We start from the raw sequence: 26,053 nt of genomic DNA on the forward strand, positions 1-26,053 counted from the left end.
TTATGGCCAGTTACAACAAGAGCAACTGGTGTCAAAAACTAAGCCAGACTGGCAGGACTGCGGGTAGGTGTTTCCATTCAGGCAGTTATAGAACTGACTTTTGTTAGTCGGACTTGGATGAAGACCATTTGATTTTCCAACACAGAAAGTGTTGCTCCCAGGTTGAGCCGCTGCAGCTGTCGTTGGGGCCCCTGCTGTGTTTGGGGCCGCTGCAGCTGTCGTTGGGGCCCCTGCTGTGTTTGGTGCTACGGTTATTGTTGGTGTTTGACAATCTGCATGGAAAATAAATGTAATGTTAAGAGTATCTTCACTGTGAATTCCGTCTCAGCTCCACCTCAAATTTGTGCCTTATTGGCGCGATTTTTGGCACGAATCCACACACAGAATTTGTCCTGTCAATAGGTAAAATCCATGTGCGGAATTCTGATACGGAAAATCATGTTTCTGTGCATTTTCACATCAAGAAATGACGTCACCGCCGTGTGAACATACCCTTGTACTTTCATATACTTCGTTATAACAAATAATATGCTTGAATACTGGAGACACTTCCATTTTGTGAATTATATATTTGAATTCAGGTAATCCGCCTGCAAGACCATTTGAGTACGACACTATTTGTTCAGTTAAATAGGACAAGTGTGTAGTACTCAGAACAACCATTATGAGTAATACGGCATTCAGAGTACAAACAGGTTGGGTTCAGATGTAAACACTGCACAGGCAGGGCTTGTTCGAGTTCAATGGCCACTGATCGGTGGAATTGAACAGGTTGGGCTTCAGATATTAATGATCTTTCCTGAAGATCAGTCATCAATTTTAATACGTTGTATTACCGTTTTAACACATTTTTAGCTCCTCACCGTTTAAGCATATCCCCACCTTTCCCCAACTCTACACAAACACACCATTAATAGTGTCCCATACAGTAATAGTGCCCCTTTTGGTGCCCTGTATTGTAACACCACACTTTTATGCCCCACAAAATATTAATGTTCCCCTACACTAATATTAGGTTCTACACAATAATAGTGTTCCCTCATATAGTAAGTGCACCCTTTAGGTCACACACAGTAAGTGTCCCCATGTAGAAATAGTGTTCTCATTGTGTCCTAGATAGAAATTAAAAAAAATAACTGAAACTCACCTAACCTCACTCCTATGACCAACAACTGAATTCTCCTCCTGCAGCCTGAAGCCCAGCAAAGGTGGCGCAATGCAGTGATGTCATTGTGCCGCTTGTGTGAGTCAGCTGCCGTGTCCCAGCCAAGAAGCCATCTCTCTGCACTACCTGAATCTTTAACTGGATTGGCATCCTGAGTACACGGATCCAGTTAAAACCATCTCTTGCCCAGTGATGCAGACAGACCCCCTTCCCCAATGGGCCCAGTTGCGGTTGCACCCTCTGTGTCTATGATTGTTACAGCCTTGACTTTACCTTACTTATAAGCCCTTACTTCCCTTCCTTTTGTCAATCCTAATAGGCCGTTATATGAGCAAATCCTAAGCATATGTGGATGGTCTTGGAATTAACTAGCTGCATGTGGGAAACCGGCATGTAAAATGTCCCACACCCAATTACCGTTCAATATTTTCTGTTGACTGAGTAGCTTTTAACACTCACTTGGAAAAGAGATACCCAGAGCGGATTTCAGTGTGTTCATTAAGGGATATTTGCCTTGACCACAGAATTTCCCACTAAAGTCATCTAAAGGAAGGGCCCACACCATAGCACCTCCAAAGTTATTCTTCAGTAGCCACTCAGCCTAAGAAAGAGAATGAAAGCACACAACTCATGATTTCTGTTCATTTTATGTAAATTCAAATGAATAGATGAAATAGCAATTTTGACAAAATAGGCGTAATTAAAGGGGTTATTTGGGGAAAGGAAACTATATGCCAATGTTCTTATGACTTATACAAAAACACCAGAAAATTTTGGACCAAAAGTATGAGGACCCCAGCCACAACAATGCAATTTAAACACAATTATTAATATTTATCACTTTAGGAACTTAAAATATATTTAAAATAGTAATTTATTATTTGCAATTACACATAGTTGTGGCATATTTTGTTTCCGTCGTCCATGTATAGTTAAAGGTCACTGGTACTATGTTTTCATACCTTGATCTGGAAGCTCTTTTGGTTGTCATACCCAACCCATTCACTTCCTTTATAGGCATAGGGGACTTTTTGTGGGCTGTTCCAAACCTTTGTAGCACCTTGTAAGAAACCACAGATCTGTAAATAAAAAGGGAACAAAAATAAGGAAACCATTTAGTTTGGAGCATTTTAGCTTTCTTTTGTATAGAGGTGATTGCATTTTGTATAGGGAATAGTAGAAAAAAACCAAAAAACTTTGAGCATTTCCATTTAAAAAAGTAACATTTAAAATTTAAGTTATCCTGTCAAATTATTAAGAATTTACTCAACCCTTTTTCTAGTTACAGTATTTGTATTCTCCCTCTGTACATTAGAAGAATGGCAGCAACAGAGAAATAGATAGAATAAATAGGCAAAAGGCAGCTACAACTTCATGGCCACTTTGGCCCCAATATAGGTCACAAGGCTTAAGATCGCAGTACAACCCTGGGACGTTGCAAAATAAACTGAATGTGGACATGTTGCGATTTACAAATTGGCCTGACCATGACCCAAATATCGCAGGAAAAAAAAACAAATTCACTGAATTTCTTGCGTTCGTTAGGCTACAGACATGGCAATTTGCGAGTTGCAAAACAGAATCATTCACTTCCATTAGTTTACAAAATTACAGGACTATATTTGTGATCTTTGGTGCATGACCTGTGTTGTGGCCAAAGTTGCTATGTAGCCCAAACCTAATGCATATTAGTGTGCAACATCATCTACAAGCATTAAAACTTCTGGAATTCTTTCAGATAAAATAGAGGGGTTCACCTTTCCTAATCCCCTCTATTGTGTCTGGAAGCCAAGTGACAGGTTCTAAACGGGTTGGTTTTAACTTATTGGATAACGATAGTCCCTCAGCTAGAGTCTAGTCTAATTACAGATCTGTCAGATGGAGAGCGAAACAAAAGACACCTTGAACACATACGCTGATCAACCACCTGATGAATATTGTGTATGTCCTCATGGTGCAGTGAAAACAGCACTCACCTGTTGTGGGAATGTGCTCCACAGAACCTCTGAAGGAATCCTGTGGTATATGGCACCAAGACATTAGCTGCAGATGCTCCAACTCCCATAAGTTTCGAGTTGTGGCATCCATGAATTGGACTCATTTTTCCAGGACACCCCACAGATGTTTGATTGATATTGACAAAAAGTTAGAGGTCAACACCTTAAACTCGTCATGTTCCCCAAACCATTCCTCAACGTATTTTGCATTGTAGCAGGGCACATTATCCTGCTTAAATAGGCTATTGCCACCAAGAAATACAATTGCCATGAAGGGGTGTACTCAGTCTGCAACTATGCTTAGATGGTAGAAACTTGTCAAAGTAACATCAATGTGAATGTCCGGGCCATAAGATTCCCAGCAGAACATTGTCCAGAGCACCATAGTGCCTCCATTGGCTTTCTGTCTTCTCATGGTGCAATATGGTGCCATCTGTTCCCCAGACAAGCAATGAACGTGCACCCAGCCATTAACATGATGTAAAAGAAACACGATTGATCAGACCAGTCCATCTTCTTGTATTACACCATGGTCCAGATCCAATGATCACATGCTCCTTGTACACTTTTATTGTGGACTGCGTTCATTGTTGGCACTCTGATTGGTCTGTGGCTATATAGTCCCGTATGCAGAAATCTGTGGTGCACTGTGTGCTCTGACACATTTTTATCATAGCCAGCATTAACTTTTTCAGCAAATTGTGCCACACTAGCCTTTCTGTGGGATCAGACCAGGCGGCCTGGCGTTTGCTTCCCACATGCATCAATAAGTCTTTGACTCACATGAGCCTGTCATCGATTCAATAGTTATCTTTAGACCACTTTTGGTACTACCTCTGCATAATACCCCCCCTCACCCTCCAAGACCTGTCATTTTTGAGATGTTCCGACACAGTCGCTCCTTACTCTTGACCACTTCTCCTGGTTCCAATAAATCAACTTCAAGAACTGACTGTTCACTTGCTGCCTAATATATCCCATCTCTTAATTAGTACCATTGTAAGGAAAAACTCTATGTTGCACATTTCATCTGGTTTTAATGTTACGTCTGGGCTGTGTAGAAAAAAAACTTTTTTTAGCCCCCTATTTAAATTGCCAGATAAAAAACTTCAGGTATGTGCAGACAGGCACAATCTGCGTGATGTATATTAGCTTCATAATGTGCTAAACCGTGTTTTTCCGTTGCAGATTTACATGTGTTGTTGTCATGGGTTCGAAAGTGGATTAGTCCCTTTAAACGGGGCTAAAATGTGTACCAATTTGCCGCTGTGGATTGCATGCAGAATCGTATTGAGAAGTAACATGCACTTTTTTCTGTATACAGATTTTAAATCCACATGTGGAAAACATCTGCGTTATGTGGACTACGGCATGGACCCTCATTGAAATGAATAGTAAGCCTTTGTACTCTTGTGGATTTGATGCAGAATCCATGTTGAATCATTGTGCATTTCACTTCAAATCTGAGCGGAATCCACTGTGTGAATATGTCCTGCACAGAGTAGATGTAGATTTTTCCTCTTACCGTCAGTGTTTGTATTACCAGTTCTGAAGATCAGAAAGATCTCTACGTTCTCCTTTGTGTTCAAGCATGTCATTTTCCTATTTTGCCGTGAGGATAGGAAAACAGAATGTCAGCTGGCAACGGATCCATCCTATGACAAAAATGGCGCCCAACAGACCTCATTGACTATAATATTTTTCCTGGACAAAATAGTGCAGATGGGAACAAAATCTGAGAGCCCCACCATCTATACCATGCATCGTAATAAACCTTTATTTAAAGAAGAAATATGGCACAGCCGACATATGGTCATAATTAAGCGCTGCGGAATATGTTGGCGCTATACAAATAAAGATTATTATAATGGGTTACCTCAAAATATGCCATAAATCCCGCTTCCTGTGTATATTTTGCACTTGGGCCATTGCCAGTGGTAGGAGCCCCCAGGCCATTGTTAGATGGATTAGTGAGTGTATAGGAACGTCCATAGGTTGGGAATCCCACCATCAGCTTCTCTGGTGCAGCACCATTATTTTTCCAGTAATTCATAGCATAATCCTAAAATATCAGAAGAGTAAAACTAGGATAAGTCTGTTTATATATTCTTAGTGAATACACACATAGAAGGAAAGGGGGAACATACCACGTTGAAATAGATGTAACCACCCTGATCAGCTGGACCCTGGTAAAGGGGGCTATTCTCTCCGGTAAATCCTTCCCATGAACCACGCAAATCATACGTCATTACATTAATAAGATCCAAGTACCTGCAGGCGAAACAGAACATTGTAATCATGAATAAAATAACCAGGATACAACTTCCCACAACAAATGTAATGAGATCTCTCTGATTTGGATACATTAAGTACATAGAAGGTAGGTACTTCAACTCAAACACTCAGCCACATGCTTTCATTCATATTGATGCAGCTATTAGTTTTCATTTAAAAAATGTAGGACTAAATGAAAGTAAGGGTGAAGTCACACGAACGTATATCGGCTCGGTTTTCACGCCGAGCCGATATACGTTGTCCTCGTGTGCAGGGGGGGGAAGGATGGAAGAGCCAGGAGCAGGAATTGAGCTCCCGCCCCCCTCTCCGCCTCCTCTCCGCCCCTCTGCACTATTTGCAATGGGAAGAGGCGGGGCGGGGTGGGGCTAAGTTCCAAGAATTAGCCCCGCCCCTGTCCCACCTCTCCCCATTGCAAATAGTGCAGAGGGGCGGAGAGGAGGCAGAGAGGGGGGCGGGAGCTCAGTTCCTGCTCCTGGCTCTTCCATCCACCCCCCCTGCACACGAGGACAACGTATATCGGCTCGGCGTGAAAACCGAGCCGATATACGTTCGTGTGACTTCACCCTAAAGCAGACATATACTAGTGCATATCCTAGAGCTGTCCTCTATTACATCTATATCAATGCAACATCATCGGTATTTCAAAAAGTCAAATTAGACAATTGACTATGGAAAATAAAGGCTGTGCATACCATCTGCATGGAAAAAATGTTATGTTTTTACATTCTGTATGCTAGTGGTTACCTTGAGTTAAAAAGTTTCAGTCTGCAATCTCCTTTCCTTCATTTATATTCAGACCCAATGATATTCAGTTTTAGCACACTACTAGTTTCCGATTGTCTCTCCCAGTAATGCTGGATGTAAAATTGGTGTTCGGGATGTGGCTGTATTCACTGGCTACTAGCTCTCTATTAGCACACCTTCATTCTTGTACTGATTTCCTCTTCTAGAGCCCATGATGTTGTGCTGATGTTGAGCAGAGGGATTTCCCTGCAGAATTTGCCTGGTATTCTACATTCTTTCAACACTTGTACACAACCTGTGTGGTTCACCCTCATCCTGTAAACTACCTTGTGCAGACTTTTCTAATAATAATATTAATAATCTTTATTTGTATAGCGCCAACTTATTCCCTCAGCGCTTACAACCTGTGTCATCTGCCCCCCTTGATAAAGTGAATGCTCTCCACATTCTGATCTGCCATGTACAACCTCCTCCCCTACCGTGCTATGTCTATGAATGGCATTCACATTAGATAATCATAGGCCTGATGCTTGTTCAGGAAACTGTTATATCTCTCTACACCCTTTGGCTGCCGTTAACGACCAAGTTTTCCTGATAATTCCTAGGCTACAGCTGCAAGCACAGGTGCAGCCCGGCAATTAGTGCTATTACATGAGTGTTAGCATGTAATATAGTGCTAATTGCAAGGCTGCAGCTGCGTTTGTAGGTGCAGCTCAGAAATTTCTGGAAAACCGCAAGTCCTAGCAGCTGAACCAGTAGAAATGGGGACGGCGAGGGGGGTATATATATATATGCATCTAATGTGTATGGCTACCTTACACAGAGAAAGAAGGGGGAAAGCAGAGACAAAATCAGAAGCAGTGTTCTGCTGAATCTATGTCAGATTCAACAAGACTGCTGGCTATGTGAAGGAGTTATACACGCTACAGCAGAAAAAATTATAGAAAATTTGTATTGAAAACTTTTAGAAAAAGTTACTTCCTTTTTGCTTTTGGGAAGCAATGGAAAAATGAAAATACATTCAGTACAAATGTGTTTATAGCTTTTTTTGCATATGGGCACATTTGTCAACAGATGATTTTGCTTATTTGATAGAGGATCTATCATGCTGTCATGTCGGTGGGGCCACCTGCGTAGCTTTGAAACCGTGGCCTTGCTGGCTCTGATGACTTCTCTCTTTTCCCTCTGCTCCCTGTTGTTCCCCCCTGAAAGCTCTGCTTAGTTTCACTTCCCAGAGCTGTGAATGTGTCAAGTAGCAAGTCACTACAGCTCACGACCCGATATTGCCCTCGCACTCCTGAAAACCCCTGGATGCAAGGCGCTTTCACAAGGAAACCGCCTTGCATCACTGCGGACGTTCCCTTCATCTCCGCCGTGGCTGTGACAGCCGTGGCAGGAGATAGCGATCATCTTCCATTTATTTCAACAATGGGGGATATTGCAAAACACTTTGCAATATCTCAAAAAGAATGAAGATGCTGCAATGTGTTTCCTGCACAGTATCGCAACATGGTGCCATGCAGGGAAACAGCGAAAGTGAAAGGGTTTTATATTTGTGTGAGATTTGTGCGCCTCGCACAAATCTTGCACGATTTTCTCACCAGTGTGACAGAGCCCTTTGTGGGTGTTAGACTTTATTGGCAGTGAGCAGTGGGAACCGCCCACCTGACAAAGAGAGACATCATTGGAGTCCACAGGGCTGAGTCTGCAAAGCCAGTCCTGCTGACATGAAGATATTATAACTGTAAGAGAATGTGGCAGAGCAGCAATATCAGACACAACCAGGGGAAATAATGCTTAAAATTTTAGTACAGAGCCCGATTAATGAGTTACTTTAGGGTAAAAAAAATCATACTGTGATAGCTGTGGTATTTGATATCCATTTTCAATGGTTGACACGCCAGCAGACACAGCAGCAGACATGAGCAGACGAGGCCTATTGGTTTGACTACCTTCCTGCACAAATGCTGCATTCATTTCCTGAAATGCAAAAATTTTAGGTACAATAAATATTAGTTATTTACACATCAAATAATAGGATAGGAGAGTATCTGATTGGCGGGACGCCAACCACTGGGCCCCCCTTTGATCACGGAGGTTCCTGAGTGTTCTCAACTGAATGTTTTGTGATCATACATGACCAATACCACTCCATTTATTTCAATGGGACTTGCAGAGATAGGCGACCGCTTGGCCATCTCCGGCAGTCCCACTGAAATGAATGCAGTAGTAGTGTGCACACATAACAATCGTCCATTCATTGGTGACCCTTGTTCTCATGAACAGTGGGGATCCAAGTACTGATCAGAGTCTTATTCCTTGTGTTGTGGATAGGGGATAAGTTCTTTTGTGGGACAACAAATGTAACTTTTTCCTTACAATAATTTTGGTCTGCATTGTAATAATACATAAGACAGTAAATTCTGTCGATAAAGAATCTTTGTACCTGTAGCAAAACAGAGAACTGTTGTTGAGTTTCTGGTGGGCTTCCTCTGTCGGAGTCCCCAGGATACTCCCAGTCAATGTCCAATCCATCAAACCCATACTGTCTTAGAAATTTAATGACTGAGGTGATGAAAGTCTGACGGTTCGCAGAGCTGGATACCATGGTATTAAACCTATAGGGAAACACAATCATTGCAGTGATAAAGCAGATTATACACGCAGCATTCTTTGAAGTGGTTTTCTCAATACAGGTCCTTTTATATGGAATGATTATGGTTCAAAAAATTGTTAAAATGAGCGAAAATGAATGCTAATTGTGTGTAAACGTGGCCAACAACCAAATGATAAACTATAAATTGTTCGCTAACTGTTCATGTTATGCAGCATAAAATTACCGTTGGCTCGCTCACTAATACTGATCGCTCACTTATACAAAGAGTCTGAACGATTTAGCATGTGAACGAGCCAACGATATATCTGCTATATAAACAGGCTGCACGAGCGAAAGATGACATAATTCGCTTGTTCAAATGAGAAATAGGCAGGTCAAAACTGAACCTAACTCAATCACCTTATATATGCCCAATTAGGGCGTAGAAACATCCCGGAGGAGAGTCAATGCTGGAGATCCCACCTAGTAGATAGAACAGAGAGTCCAAACCAATGTACCTCTCAATCTACAGGACTGCCAGGCATATATTATATTTATTTCAATGACTGGCATGTGATACTGCAATTCTACAACTAATAGATCGCTAAAATTTTTCCCAGCTTTTTGGAATGGAACAATTCCTTTAAGTAGGACTAAAGAATGTTGGAAAAATATGTTGCCTCCCTATAGAAGAGTGCAGTACTACATGTCCTGTTCTTCTCTTTAGCTCTGCCAGGATGAACGACACGGGGTGAGGGTGGCTCCAATGTATTTGTTCAGGACCCTGAAGAAGTGCTTCTCCTCTGGATATAAAGTCATTTACAACTTCCAGCAGCTATTCTGATTATAAAATGTATGGACTTGCCTTATCTGTATTAGTTATCTGTTTATTTTTCTTAATATTCATTGTTTTCTTATTTTGGGTGTCTTTTCAGGGCTTTGGAATCAATTACTAGTTTTCCATAGAGTTATAGTCTCAAGACACAGTACTTTTAACTTGCAAATGTTACCCAGAGGAGCATGCCTAGTATGTCTCTTCACCCACCTCCTAAGTGTCTCCACACACCTTTTGGGTGCTCCCCTTGAGGAGAGACGACATCCCTTCCAAACCTACTTTTAACTTAAAATGCTTACAGTCGTCCAAGGACAATTAATGTTGTAACTTGCGGGACTAATGCACGAGTGCGGATATATATTATTCAATGTGTGTCTATATGTATATTTACACAATCACACTGGTCCCTCAAGTTATAACATTAATAGATATACATACATATATATAGACATACACTTCTCTATAACATGACATATATCTACAAAGAAACTTCTCTATAGCATGACATACGGCTATGATAATGGAATGATGGAGTATGTCGGCCCAGGATGTGCGGTGAAGGGTGTTCCTGGTGATGCACCATTACTACATTACTGTGTCTGGGGGCAGAGAGAAGCACACCAAGAGATCTAATGCTCCTCTAGGAGTCAAGGAGATCTCAGTGTAAAAGTGATCATAAATGATATAACATCCCTATTATATTAGTTAAAAGGCCTTACAAATGCCACAAATCCATGCTGGGATATGATTGTTTCAGCTAAATATAAGATAAGAGCACAACATAATTCTTGTTTCAGTATCTATTACCCTGAGGTTCCGTAGTTCCAGCCACCAACAGAGAGAAGAGTTTTCAGTTCACTATTGCTGAAATCGAGAACAATAAAGTCTTTATTAATACAGGACTATGAAAGTCTGAATAAGTGAGAGTTACCCTAAATATACAGCGAATGGTTATATTGACGATGAAATATAACTGGATTACGGGATCCTAAACACAAAAGCAGGTTTACACTGAACCGACTGAAACAAAGCAGTTAGAGACCTCTCAGACGGGCCGGAACATTCTCCAGCAGCGTTGTGGAATACTCCGTTCTTGAATGCTGCACCACAATCCACGTGGCTAACTGCAGATTTTGATGCGAAATTGGCGTCAGGATTTGTGTATTTTCAATTTCACACCAAAATGTGCATTTCAGCAGTGCAGGTCTTGGTGGTGAATATTTGGCAGGAGGACATATTCTGTAACGCTGCTGTGGAATATTCTGTTCTGTGTGAGAGCTCCCTTAAGCTCAAACTTGCCAAATATAAAGACTGGCAAGAAGACTTGACATCTGTTCCCTGCAATGTTCTCACTGTAGAAAGGTTTTGTAAGGCCTTGACCATTTTACTGAAAAGTATAGGAGGACGGTCATAAATAAGATACACATGCAGCAGTTCATTTAACCCCTTAGTGACCACCCCATAGTAGTTTTACATCCTGCCTTAGTGAGCTCCAATTCCCAGGGACGTAAAAACTTGCTGCCTCTGGGGATTAAAGAATTAATACCGGCGATCGCATTAAAGTAAACATAAAGTTAAAAAAAGTTAAAGATTCAGCTACCCTCATGGATCCAATCACCCATGAATCCAAAATACTTACCCCCCGTCTTTCTGCAATGTCCCGTGGCGATCTGGTCCTCCAAGACCTGTCGCCGATCTTCTGCGCATGCGCACTAGACGTCATTAAGTCAGCCACATGCGCAGAAGGTGGGAGGCCCAGGAAATTTGAAATTTCCTGGCTCCGGAAGGATATCCAATGGATACCAGTGATCATAAAAAAGTTTAAAAAAGTTAAAGTTTCAGCCGATGTGGCGTGCATCCACAGAAGGCCGGAGATCCCGGCAAATTTAAAATCTCCTTGCACCCGTCTGTCAAAGATAGAGTGCAGGTAGATGTCACTGGGGACCGCTGTATGCGGTTTCTGGTTATGTGATCATTGTTATCCATCAGATAACAGTGATCATGTAAGGGTAAAGTGTAAAAAAAAAAAAAAAAAACTTTAAAAAGGTAGTTTCATCTCCTTTTACGGATCATATCCATAAGGGGAGATGAAATGACATACCTAAGGTCCCTGGATTTGTCCCCTAATAGGATCTTTATCCATGGACCCATCTCAGCTACGGCACATGCGCCAGTCAGCTAAATGGCGGACGCATGCGCAAAAGTCAAAAATTGTCCGGTAAATTTAAAATCTACTCCTGGTAGCCGAGAGCCTGGAGATGGTAATGTGAACAAAAAGTATCCACCTATCCACCTTAGGCCGGTCACCCACGACCGGATAGAAATTGCGGATTTTGCATGCGTTTGATTAGCGGTAATATGCGGATCAATCAAATGCATTGGATTACACAATTCTGCTCACATTAGCGGGTCGGAATTATGTAATCCACTGGCAGAAAAGAGAACCCAGCATGTTCTATTTTACCACGGATATCCACAACATAGAGCCCATTATGCTCCATGGTCGTGGGTATATCCGCAGCCCATATGCAACTACATTGTGTATGGGCTGCTGGTACCCGTGTCATCGCTAAGCGACAGTGCGGGAATACAAACAAAGAAATGTGTACTGTGCATGACTGCCTGTGTGAATACGCAGTTATGCGCAGTACATTACGCGGTAGTAGGCAGCGCCACAGCCGGGCTCACAGCTGGGATCCGCTGTGGGCCTCCACAAGCAGATTCCACATACGGCCGTGTGAGCCTGGCATTATTCAGATCGCTACTTGTAATACGTAATTTACAAGAAGTCCCCGGGAACGCTTTCCTTCCTGCAGTTCCAGGAGCAACTTGTTGAGCGCCTTCTGTGCGAGACCGCAGCACCTCAGCAAGCTTACGAAGCCTCACAGAACGCCATTTTCTACACCCCATCCCTGCCACTGAGGTCAAGAAATACTCCCCAAAAAAGCATGGGAGGAGGGATACCCAGCTTTATTGCCCCATGTGCCCATCCCAACCAGGCCTCCGTAATTACCTCTGTCTTCGGACATACCGCACTGTTTACATTACTACTGTTATCTAGGATTTAGGGCGCCCACCCACTGGCGATTTTTTCCCCTGCGAAATTCGCAGCATTTTTTTCTCTGCAGTGGTCTATGGGACTTGTAATGTTAAAATCGCGATCGCGCAAAATCGCAATTTACCGCAAAATCGCAATTTTGCGCGATCGCGATTTTAACATTACAAGTCCCATAGACCCCTGCAGAGAAAAAAATGCTGCGAATTTCGCAGGGAAAAAAATCGCCAGTGGGTGGGCGCCCTTAGGGTATGCCGAAAAGGGCGTGGAGGGGGAGATTATTTTTAGGGAGTCAATTTTTTTTCCGCACAAGTGAGCAATGGTGCCTGGAATTTATTTAGTTGTGCCCTGAAAGCCAATGGGTGTTCCCTCTATTATAGGCCTATCTATGTGTCCTATAAGCAGATTGGGGCTGCAATAGGTATGTTTCTGAACGATGAAAGTCTTCATTCCCAAGTACACTGTCCAAAAAAAACCTGTTTTTAAAATGACACAATTGCCAAAAAAATAAAAATTGTAATTTTTTCCTTCTGCTTTGCTTAGATTCATTCAAAAACTGTGGAGTCAGCAAAAGCAGTACACCCCTAGATGAATTCGTTAAGGGGTCTAGTTTACAAAATGGGGTCGTTTCTGGGGGTTCTCTATCATTTTCACTGCTCAAGGGCTCCAGCAGTGTGCTATGCGGCCTAAAAGGCCTTCCAGCAAAATTTCTGTTCTGAAAGCCACCGGCTGCTCCTTTCATTTTGGGCCCCGTTGTGCATACAGACCTAAGATTAGGGCCACAATGGGTATGTTTCTGAACACAGGACAAACAGGGGTATTCATCTTTGGGTGTAAGTCCTCATATTTATGTGCACTATAGAAAAAAATGCCTTTAAAATAACATATTTTCAAAAATATGGAATTTAATTTTTTCTCCTCTAAAATGCATTAGCTCTAGAGATGAGCGAACGTACTCGTCCGAGCTTGATACTCGTTCGAGTATTAGCGTGTTCGAGATGCTCGTTACTCGAGGCGAGCACCACGCGATGTTCGAGTTACTTTCACTTTCATCTCTGAGACGTTAGCGTGCTTTTCTGGCCAATAGAAAGACAGGGAAGGCATTACAACTTCCCCCTGCGATGTTCAAGCCCTATACCACCCCCCTGCAGTGAGTGGCTGGGGAGATCAGGTGTCACCCGAGTATTTAAATCGGCCCCTCCCGCGGCTCGCCACAGATGCATTCTGACATAGATCAGGGAAAGTGCTGCTGATGCTGGAGCTGCTATAGGGAGAGTGTTAGGAGTTATTTTAGGCTTCAAGAACCCCAACGGTCCTTCTTAGGGCCACATCTGACCGTGTGCAGTACTGTTGAGGCTGCTTTTAGCAGTGTTGCACATTTTTTTTTTTTGTATATCGGCCGTGCAGAGCATTGCGTCCTCAGTCTGCAGTCATTGTACATAGTATAGGGCTAGTACTGGTGAGGCAGGGACAGTGGGAAACGTGAAAGAGATATACTGTCTATATAGGCAGTGGGCTTTTTCAAACAAATTTGGGAAAAAAAAATATATTTGAGCTGCCTGTGACCGTCTTCTGTGTACTGCGTGTCTGCTGGGGGTAGTAGTCCTAATTAATACGCAGCTAAGTGTTACAGCAGGCTTGCGCAAAAGTGTTTACTGGCTCTGCGTTGCCCGTTACATCACCGCCGTCAACCCGTCCAGAGGGAAACAGTCTGCAGTAATTTTACATAGTATAGGGACAGTAGTGGTGAGCAGGGACAGTGGGAAAGGTGAAAGAGATATACTGTCTATATAGGCAGTGGGCTTTTTCCAAAAAATTTGGGAAAAATACTATCTTTGGGCTGCCTGTGACCGTCTTGAGTGTACTGCGTCTCTGCTGGGGGTAGTAGTCCTAATTAATACGCAGCTAAGTGTTACAGCAGGCTTGCGCAAAAGTGTTTCCTGGCTCTGCGCTGCCCGTTACATCACCGCCGTCATCCCGTCCAGAGGGAAACAGTATACATATATACGCTGCCTACACTATCTGTCTGCTGTCTCAGCTCAGCCTTTAAAAAAATAGAAGCAAAACACTTAAGGCCTACTAGTGGCCTTTGGACACTTGACTGCTTCTGCGCTGTGAATTCCACTAGCTCAGTCATACGCACCTATGTCTCACTACAGGCTTGCACAAAATTCTTTCCTGGCTCTGCTGTGCGTTCCGTAAGCGAAGTCAGCCTCCAACCAAAGGCCAATAAGCGGTACATTTAATTACAGCGTTCTGTTTCTGCACTACTGGTAATACACCATTCTGAGGGGTAAAGGTAGGCCTAGAGGACGTGGACGCGGGCGAGGACGCGGAGGCCCAAGTCAGGGTGTGGGCACAGGCCGAGCTCCTGATCCAGGTGTATCGCAGCCGACTCCTGTGGGATTAGGAGAGAGGCACGTTTCAGGCGTCCCAAGATTAATCTCACAATTAATGGGTCCACGCGGTAGACCTTTATTAGAAAATGAGCAGTGTGAGCAGGTCCTGTCGTGGATGGCAGAAAGTGCATCCAGCAATCTATCGACCACCCAGAGTTCTACGCCGTCCACTGCTGCAACTCTGAATCCTCTGGCTGCTGCTCCTCCTTCCTCCCAGCCTCCTCACTCCATTACAATGACACATTCTGAGGAGCAGGCAGACTCCCAGGAACTGTTCTCGGGCCCCTGCCCAGAATGGGCAGCAATGGTTCCTATCCCACCGGAGGAGTTTGTCGTGACCGATGCCCAACCTTTGGAAAGTTCCCGGGGTCCGGGGCATGAGGCTGGAAACTTCCGGCAACTGTCTCAAGAGCTTTCAGTGGGTGAGGAGGACGACGACGATGGGACACAGTTGTCTATCACTCAGGTAGTAGTAATTGCACTAAGTCCGAGGGAGGAGCGCACAGAGGATTCGGAGGAAGAGCAGCAGGACGATGAGGTGACTGACCCCACCTGGTTTGCTAAGCCTACTGAGGACAGGTCTTCAGAGGGGGAGGCAAGTGCAGCAGCAGGGCAGGTTGGAAGAGGCAGTGCGGTGGCCAGGGGTAGAGGCAGGGCCAGACCGAATAATCCACCAACTGTTTCCCAAAGCGCCCCCTCGTGCCATGCCACCGTGCAGAGGCCGAGGTGCTCAAAGGTCTGGCAGTTTTTCACTGAGAGTGCAGACGACCGATGAACAGTGGTGTGCAACCTTTGTCGCGCCAAGATCAGCCGGGGAGCCACCACCAGCAGCCTCACCACCACCAGCATGCGCAGGCATATGATGGCCAAGCACCCCACAAGGTGGGACGAAGGCCATTCACTGCCTCCGGTTTGCACCACTGCCTCTCCCCCTGTGCCCCAACCTGCCACTGAGATCCAACCCCCCTCTCAGGACACAGACACAACCGTCTCCCGGCCTGCACCCACACCCTCACCTCCGCTGTCCTCGGCCCCATCCACCAATGTCTCTCAGCGCACTGTCCAGCTGTCGCTAGCGCAAGTGTTTGAGCGCAAGCGCAAGTACGCTGCCACGCACCCGCACGCTCAAGCGTTAAACGTGCACATAGCCAAATTGATCAGCCTGGAGATGCTGCCGTATAGGCTTATGGAAACGGAGGCTTTCAAAAACATGATGGCGGCAGCGGCCCCGCGCTATTCGGTTCCCAGTCGCCACTACTTTTCCCGATGTGCCGTCCCAGCCCTGCACGACCACGTCTCCCACAACATTGTACGCGCCCTCACCAACGCGGTTACTGCCAAGGTCCACTTAACAACGGACACGTGGACAAGCACAGGCGGGCAGGGCCACTATATCTCCTTGACGGCACATTGGGTGAATTTAGTGGAGGCTGGGACCGAGTCAGAGCCTGGGACCGCTCACGTCCTACCCACCCCCAGAATTGCGGGCCCCAGCTCGGTGCTGGTATCTGCGGCGGTGTATGCTTCCTCCACTAAACCACCCTCCTCCTCCTACGCAACCTCTGTCTCGCAATCAAGATGTGTCAGCAGCAGCACGTCGCCAGCAGTCGGTGTCGTGCGGCGTGGCTGCACAGCGGTGGCCAAGCGTCAGCAGGCCATGCTGAAACTACTCAGCTTAGGAGAGAAGAGGCACACGGCCCACGAACTGCTGCAGGGTCTGACAGAGCAGACCGACCGCTGGCTTTCGCCGCTAAGCCTCCAACCGGGCATGGTCGTGTGTGACAACGGCCGTAACCTGGTGGTGGCTCTGCAGCTCGGCAGCCTCACGCACGTGCCATGCTTGGCCCACGTCTTTAATTTGGTGGTTCAGCGCTTTCTGAAAAGCTACCCACGCTTGTCAGACCTGCTCGGAAAGGTGCGCCGGCTCAGCGCACATTTCCGCAAGTCCAACACAGACGCTGCAACCCTGCGCACCCTGCAACATCGGTTTAATCTGCCAGTGCACCGACTGCTGTGCGGCGTACCCACACGGTGGAACTCTACGCTCCACATGTTGGCCGGGCTCTATGAGCAGCGTAGAGCTATAGTGGAATACCAACTCCAACATGGGCGGCGTAGTGGGAGTCAGCCTCCTCAATTCTTTACAGAAGAGTGGGCCTGGTTGGCAGACATCTGCCAGGTCCTTGGAAACTTTGAGGAGTCTACCCAGATGGTGAGCGGCGATGCTGCAATCATTAGCGTCACCATTCCTCTGCTATGCCTCTTGAGAAGTTCCCTGCAAAGCATAAAGGCAGATGCTTTGCGCTCGGAAACGGAGGCGGGGGAAGACAGTATGTCGCTGGATAGTCAGAGCACCCTCATGTCTATATCTCAGTGCGTTGAGGAGGAGGAGGAGGAGGTGGAGGAGCATGAGGAGGAGGGGGAAGAGACAGCTTGGCCCACTGCTGAGGGTACCCATGCTGCTTGCCTGTCATCCTTTCAGCGTGTATGGTCTGAGGAGGAGGAGGAGGATCCTGAAAGTGATCTTCCTAGTGAGGACAGCCATGTGTTGTGTACAGGTACCCTGGCACACATGGCTGACTTCATGTTAGGTTGCCTTTCTCGTGACCCTCGTGTTACACGCATTCTGGCCACTACGGATTACTGGGTGTACACACTGCTCGACCCACGGTATAAGGAGAACCTTTCCACTCTCATACCCGAAGAGGAAAGGGGTTCGAGTGTGATGCTATACCACAGGACCCTGGCGGACAAACTGATGGTAAAATTCCCATCCGACAGCGCTAGTGGCAGAAGACGCAGTTCCGAGGGCCAGGTAGCAGGGAAGGCGCGGAGATCAGGCAGCATGTACAGCACAGGCAGGGGAACACTGTCCAAGGCCTTTGACAGCTTTATGGCTCCCCAGCAAGACTGTGTTACCGCTCCCCAGTCACGGCTGAGTCGGCGGGAGCACTGTAAAAGGATGGTGAGGGAGTACGTAGCCGATCGCACGACCGTCCTCCGTGACGCCTCTGCCCCCTACAACTACTGGGTGTCGAAGCTGGACACGTGGCCTGAACTCGCGCTGTATGCCCTGGAGGTGCTTGCTTGTCCTGCGGCTAGCGTCTTGTCAGAGAGGGTGTTTAGTGCGGCTGGGGGAATCATCACGGATAAGCGTACCCGCCTGTCAACCAACAGTGCCGACAGGCTTACAATCATAGAGATGAACAAAGCCTGGATTTCCCCAGACTTCTCTTCTCCACCAGCGGACAGCAGCGGTACCTAAACAATACGTAGGCTGCACCCGCGGATGGAAGCATCATTCTCTATCACTATAAAAAACGGGGACCTTTTAGCTTCATCAATCTGTGTGTTATATTCATCCTCTTCCTCCTGCTCCTCCTCCTGAAACCTCACGTAATCACGCCGAACGGGCAATTTTTCTTAGGCCCACAAGGCTCAGTCATATAACTTTTGTAAACAATGTTTATACGTTTCAATTCTCAATTCAATAAAGCGTTGAAACTTGCACCTGAACCAATTTATATTTTAACTGGGCCGCCTACAGGCCTAGTTACAAATTAAGCCACATTAACCAAAGCGATTAATGGGTTTCACCTGCCCTTTTGGTTGGGCATGGGCAATTTTTCTGAGGTACATTAGTACTGTTGGTACACCAATTCTATTGGGCCCTCGCCTACATTGTAATCCTAGTAATTTTTTGCCCACCTGCATTAAAGCTGACGTTACATCAGCTGTGTTGGGCACTGCAATGGGATATATTTATGTACCGCCGGTGGCTTCCTGGGACCCATCCATGCTGTCGGTACACACGGAGTTGTAACTGCATGTGTCCACTTCTAAAGAACCCCAGTCTGACTGGGGCATGCAGTGTGGGCCGAAGCCCACCTGCATTAAACCTGACGTTACCTCAGCTGTGATGGGCAATGCAATGGGATTTATTTTGTACAGCCGGTGGGTTCCAGGGAGCCACCCATGCTGTGGGTGCACACGGAATTCCCATTGCGGAGTTGTACCTGCCTGTGACTATTTATAAAAAAACCCGGTCTGACTGGGGCATGCAGACACCTTGACAGAATGAATAGTGTGTGGCACATGGGTTCCCCATTGCTATGCCCACGTGTGCAGCTCCTGATGGAGGTGGCACAGGATTGGATTTCTCATTGCTTCTGTACAGCATTATGGGCTATCACCCCGCCCCTTTTAAAGAGGGTCGCTGCCTGGCCGTGCCAATCCTCTGCAGTGTGTGCCTGCGGTTCCTCCTCATGGCAGACGCGCTTATAAATAGACATGAGGGTGGTGTGGCTATGAGGCCAGCGTGTGACATGAGGGCAGCTGAAGGCTGCGCAGGGACACTTTGGTGTGCGCTGTGAACACTGGGACGTGCGGGGGGGGGGTTGGGCAGCATGTAACCCAGGAGAAGTGGCAGCGGAGTGTCATGCAGGCAGTGATTGTGCTTTGTTGGAGGTAGTGTGGTGCTTAGTTAAGGTATGCATTGCTAATGAGGGTTTTTCAGAAGTAAAAGTTGTTGGGAGGGGGGGGGGCACTCTTACCGCTATTGTGGCTTAATAGTGGGACCTGGGAACTTGAGATGCAGCCCAACATGTAGCCCCTTGCCTGCCCTATCCGTTGCTGTGTCGTTCCCATTACTTTCTTGAATTGCCCAGATTTTCACAAATGGAAACCTTAGCGAGCATCAGCGATATACAAAAATGCTCGAGTCGCCCATTGACTTCAATGGGGTTCGTTACTCGAAACGAACCCTCGAGCATCGCGAAAATTTCGTCTCGAGTAACGAGCACCCGAGCATTTTGGTGCTCGCTCATCTCTAATTAGCTCTAAAGACAAACTATGGGATCAAAATACTCATGACACCCCTTAGTGAATATATTAAGGGGTGTAGTTTTTAAAATGGGGTCATTTGTGCGGGTATCTATCATTCTGACGTCTATGAGCCTTTGCAATCTTGGCTTTGTGCAGGAAAACCAAGTGTTCCTCAAAATTGATGTGTTCCTTTCAATTTGATAATCAATATTAAATTTGCACGTCTCCTAAATGGTTAAAAAAAACTAAAGTTTTTCAATGTGTCCAGAAAAAAGTAAACAGATGTAAATATATATCTTAGAAAAAATTTGTACAGTATGTTTGCCCATATTTGAGATATTGCAATTGAAAATGTGAAAGAAATGACATTTTTTTCAAAATGTTCCCAATTTGAGCGCTTTTAATAAATATACACAAATTCTATCAGACTATTTTCACCACCTAAAGAAAGTACAATATATGGTGAAAAAAACAATGTCAGAATCACTTGGATATACAAAACCTTTACGGAGTTATTCTATGTTAAAGTGATACATGTCAGATTTCCAAAATTTGGCTTGGTCATTAAGGCGCAAACAGGCTTGGTCACTAAGGGGTTAAGTTCAATACTATTAAGCCAAATAATTGATAGATGACTCCCAAATGTGTCTGACGAGTACTGGACTAATATTTTGCTCTATTGGCTAACATGGTACCAAACTTTTTTGGTTTTTTTTTTAATATCTAACTTTTTGCAATGAGTGATAGAACTACCACACTGCAGCTCATGCTAGAGGAGATTATGAGCTTACTGCATATTTTATCCAAACACCACATCCCCCAATTAGTGGCAGAAGGGAAGACAGCATTTTATTATTTAACTTTATGGCTACGCAGGGGATTTCTACTACTCATTGTACTAATTTTCAATATGTCTGTGTAAATAATTTGCGAAGGCGCACCCTAAAGCCATTCTGGTGGAGGAAACTTTCATCCCATTTAGGAGCAAGAAGTAAATCTAAAAGCACACATCTTATTTTTGGTTGCTGTTTAGAAGCTGCGGACTGCCGGCAAGCACTTGTCTGCTCAGCAGTTTTCACAGGTATTACTAATGACATTTCATTTGTGCATACCCTAATGAGATGTAAATGGTTATGCCCATCATCTGTTTAGCGTCTACTAATATTTTTCACCTCTCATGAACAATATATAAAGACTAGAGATGAGCGAGCACCAAAGTGCTCGGGTGCTCGTTACTTGGTACGAAATTTTCGCAATGCTCGAGGGTTCGTTTCGAGTAACGAACCCCATTGAAGTCAATGGGCGACCCGAGCATTTTTGTATATCGCCGATGCTCGCTAAGGTTTTCGTTTGTGAAAATCTGGGCAATTCTACAAAGTGATGGGAACGACACAGCAACGGATAGGGCAGGCGAGGGGCTACATGGTGGGCTGCATCTCAAGTTCCCAGGTCCCACTATTAAGCCACAATAGCGGCAAGAGTGCCCCCCCCCCCCGCACTGTCAGCGTAAAGATCGTTCTCCTCTGCTATAGCTGTAACAGCTATGGCAGAGAAGAACGATGTTAGCCCATTGAATTCAATGGAGCCAGCAATACAGCAGGTTCCACTGAAAGCAATGGGCTGCCGGCGATCGCAGGATGAATTGTCGGGAAGGGGTTAAATATATAAACCCTTCCCTGCAATTCATCCAGAAATGTGTTACAATAAAAATATATACTGGCGTATAAGGCGACGGGGCGTATAAGACGACCCCCCAACTGTCACCTTATACGCCGGTAATATAGCGGAGCAAAGAATAAAAATCATTACTTACTTCTTCTGACGTTCTGCAGCGCTTATACGTCTTATACGCCCCGTCGCCTTATACGCCGGTATATATTTTTATTGTAACACATTTCTGGATGAATTGCAGGGAAGGGGTTATATATTTAACCCCTTCCCGACAATTCATCCCCGCGCACGCCGGCAGCCCATTGCTTTCAATGGAGTCGGCTGTATTGCGGGCTCCATTGAATTCAATGGGCAAACATCGTTCTTCTCTGCCACAGCTGTTACAGCTGTGGCAGAGAAGAAGGATTTGTCTTCTATATGTTCTCAATGGGGTCGGCGCTGCTGCCGCCGGCCCCATTGAGCGCATATAGAGAAGATTTATGGCCTTAAGAAGGACCGTTGGGGTTCTTGAAACCTAAAATACTCCTAACACTCTCCCTATAGCAGCTCCAACACGATAGCACTTTCCCTGAACTAATGTCAGAATGCATCTGAGGCGAGCCGCGGGAGGGGCAGATTTCAATACTCGGGTGACACCTAATCTCGCCAGCCACTCACTGCAGGGGGGTGGTATAGGGCTTGAACGTTGCAGGGGGAAGTTGTAATGCCTTCCCTGTCTTTCAATTGGCCAGAAAAGCGCGCTAACGTCTCAGAGAGGAAAGTGAAAGTAACTCGAACATCACGTGGTACTCGTTACGAGTAACGAGCATCCCGAACACCCTAATATTCGCCCGAGCATCAAGCTCGGACGAGTACGTTCGCTCATCTCTAATAAAGACATAAACGGGAGAGGAAATAGATTCATAAATTGAAAAATATCGAAAATGTTTCAAATAGAGTAAATTAAATGTGTTTGGAACTGAACACATTAGTGCAGATACATACTCTACAGTATCCATAAGTTTATATAGGTTAGACATATGCCAAAATATTGTCCATTTACATACATTTGGCAGGTTTACCCTTCGCAACTGCCAACAGTAAATTTACTGGGCTCTCTGCAGCAGCAATGTAAATTCATATTAGCTGCTGCAGAGAGCCACCAGCACTTGCAGCCCCCCATAGTAGGTAAAATACCTGAAACAGGCTGTTACTATCAGCCTGTTCGGGTGCTGTCCTCAAGACTTGATTGGTTTGAATCCCAATGACATCATTAGCGACAACCAATCACAGCACTGGCCAGGACAGTTTGTATACTATAAACTTTCCCCACATGACAGCTCTGTAGCAGCTCTCCCCTTCTCTCTCCTGTCAGTGTGAGATGAGAGGAGAGATAAGGAGAGCATACTGTGTAAAAACACCAGATATTAACCCCACAATAACCCCTTATACACATTAACCCCTTCCTTTATGATTTAGTTAATATAGATGATTGTATATTGTAGCAGTCCTTTTTTAACAATTTAGCTAGAAATAAATTATATTTTTAAGGCTACATTCACATGTAGCAGATTGTGGTGTGGATCCGCACAAAAATCTCCAGCACATTTTTCTTGTGGATTTTGGTGTGAATCTGCATTAAAATCTACACCATTTTGTGCGGATTTTGACATGGATCCACAGCCGATTGCACACTTCCAAATGTAGGGGTAAAGTCTGTTGCGGATCCACATAAAAATCTGCATAATAATCTACACCAGTGGTGTAATGCGAAATTTCCGCAGCAGAAAGTCAACTTTAATTTCACTATAGGGGAACGTACGCTTACAGTAATTTATTACTACATCAATTAATTTAATCATCAATACTATGTACATAAATTACAATTCAATATAAATGAAAAATAAAAACAGTATATGTAAAAAATAAAAAAATTGATGCTAAATTAGTAAGTCTCTTAAATTGCTCAGAAATATGCTTCCAAAGTAAAGTCTCTCTGCAGCGCCCGGAGGAAGAACATGTGACCAGCTTCATTGTCGTCTAACTGTCAGTCACACGGACGCATCGCCTAATTGTCAATGGGACTTTCTAATGTTAAAAACACATTGCAAGTTGGTGCTTTGCAATTTTTGTGCAACATTTTTGTTTAACATTAGAAAGTCCCATTGAGAATCACGTTAAAAAAAACGCAGCGATATCGCAGCGTTAAAAAAACGCAAGTGGGTGTGAGCCCTTAAAGTGGAAGGCACAACCAAGTTGGTCTTGAAGGAGTTTTTGATGAAAATGTAGGTTTTTCATAACACAGAAAATTATACATTCAGGTTTCCAATTTTTTTACAATGACAGTGAATGACAGACGTCTGCAAGTACACGTAAATGTAGAAACGAATTCAATGAAAGCAGTACAGAATACGGATACTTACTACTTCTTGAGGCCATTGATGGAAGCATAAAGTGTGGGATCGTTCCATTCAAATGTTTGGATCTGGTTGTTGGTCATAGTGGCAAAAGCATAAATCAGATGAGTACACATGCAAGGATCCACATCATCTGGCATGTATATTGCTGGAGCAGGATAGTACTGAGCCCAGTTGGTAAAATAACAAACCAAGTTGACAGAAGAGCCTGGCAAGAAGAACATTATAATAATCAATAATATTAATGACAGCTATGATACTATGTATGAGGATGTGACATAAACATAGACATGTAAATATGTATAACTACATCTCTATTAAAAAACACGCTTGCACATGCCAAGGCTCTCTGCGAATAGGAAGGTCCTGCTGAAAAAGGAAGGGGTCATTCACACGGGTGTATTCTCACCGCATATTATGCACGTAGTGAGTGGAGACAATTAAAGTCTATGAACTTTCATTCACACCTGTGTTGGAACTGCATGTGGACATGCGTATAAAACGCAGGACACCTAAGGGTGCTTTCACACTTGTGCTGAGGATTTCATTTTCCTGCACCATGCGGCTGACCGGCTCAGTCTGTGGATGGATCCCATTGACTGTAATGGGGTTTGCCTGCTTTCTACCCAGCTGCCCAGATTTTGGATGGAAAAAAAAGTGCAGCATGCAGTGCTTTTTCTTCCAGTATTTTCAGCCAGATCTGCGACGGAACCTCTACCTGGAAGTTTCGACGCAGATGTGATACCACTCTATTAGTATAAGCCACTATCATGCTTAGGGTGAATCAATTGATTAATCTTGTTTATTTTTATGGGAAACAACAGAATGTAAGGCTGGGTTCACACAGGGCTGATTTGCCGCGGTTTTTCCGTTGTGGTTTTGCCGCAGAAGAACTGCTTCTGCGGCAAAACCGCTTCAAAGGTTAATTTGGGCTTGCGGATTTTCGTGCGGAAAAATCCGCAAGCGTTTTTTTCTGCAGCGCTTTTTTACTTTTTGCCGCATATTTGCCGCGTATTTGGTGCGGTTTTGGCTGCGTCCATAGAGGTCTATGGACAAGTAAGCACTGCGGAAAAGACCGCAGAATGAACATGCTGCATCTTTTAAAACCGCAACGCAGTTGCATTTCCGCACGGCGGCTGTGCGGAAAAAGTCCGTCCTGTGAGAACAGCTTTTTGGCAAATCTCATTTGTGCTGCATTGCACTGCAAGCGCAGCGGTTTTGCCGCAGTGCGGATATGTAACGGCAATCCGCGGCAAAACCGCGGCAAATCAGCCCTGTGTGAACCCAGGCTAAAGGTTACCCACCACCACACACACTGAATAAACCCAACAACCAGAGTCCAGATTGATCTGAAAATATAGCAAGGAAGCCTAGGCTATAACATGTACTTACCTAACTGCACATGCAGTAGGAAGGTCAAACCTGTAAGAAATAGATTGGGCATAATGAGATGAATAAAGTAAGACACTTCAAGCAAACATAATGATAGTTCTGCTTAAGTTAAAAGAAACGCACACGTTACAAGGAAGAATCTGTTCATTTTGACTCCTCAAGTAGACTCACTAAGAGGTGTGCCTGACTTATATAGGTATCTGTCACCTCCAGCTTGCCCCAGCTATGCACTTAGGAACACAGGATTTAAATTGGATGCATCCCAAAACAAATTTTTTCTTGGATAGTTGAAAAGTATTTGATTTACTGAATTTGTATTAGAAGGGAGGTAATCTTTAGTTATGTAATATTAATACCCTTCAAAGGTTGTGCCTCTGTTACTACACATTTAAAGCCAGAATGAAGTGCGGGTGAAGTAGATATCCACCAAGGGCACCATTGAAGGATGATTGTGATTCCAGGGCAAAAAAGCAAAAATATGTGCAGATATAGTTATAACCTGTACAAATTCTACACACACTGATGTACCATAGAGGCAGAACAGCAGCTCACTAGCTGGTCTCACAGCGTTTCAGCACTGAAGTCTTGGGTTGGAAGTCCATTAAGGGCAATATCCGCTTGGAGTTTGTATGCTCTAACACTTCAAAAACAAGCTGATCTGTTAAAGGGGTTGTCTGGTTACTA

The 26,053-nt window shown here is 44.7% G+C and overlaps 1 protein-coding gene across 1 annotated transcript; it reads right to left on the reverse strand.

The window, feature by feature from the left end:
• Positions 1-25,517, reverse strand: LOC136624773 (acidic mammalian chitinase-like). The gene is made up of 11 exons (XM_066598709.1): positions 25,493-25,517; positions 25,370-25,399; positions 23,984-24,185; positions 10,440-10,496; positions 8,648-8,819; positions 8,057-8,181; positions 5,310-5,433; positions 5,039-5,224; positions 2,128-2,244; positions 1,625-1,766; positions 1-272 (listed from the first exon to the last, which is right to left on the reverse strand). The coding sequence occupies exons 1-11, from the start codon at positions 25,515-25,517 to the stop codon at positions 1-3; spliced, it is 1,452 nt and encodes a 483-aa protein (XP_066454806.1).
• Between the last annotated feature and the right edge of the window lie 536 nt (positions 25,518-26,053).

This window comes from Eleutherodactylus coqui, chromosome 4 (assembly GCF_035609145.1).
Source record: "Eleutherodactylus coqui strain aEleCoq1 chromosome 4, aEleCoq1.hap1, whole genome shotgun sequence".
Taxonomy (NCBI): Eukaryota; Metazoa; Chordata; class Amphibia; order Anura; family Eleutherodactylidae; genus Eleutherodactylus; species Eleutherodactylus coqui.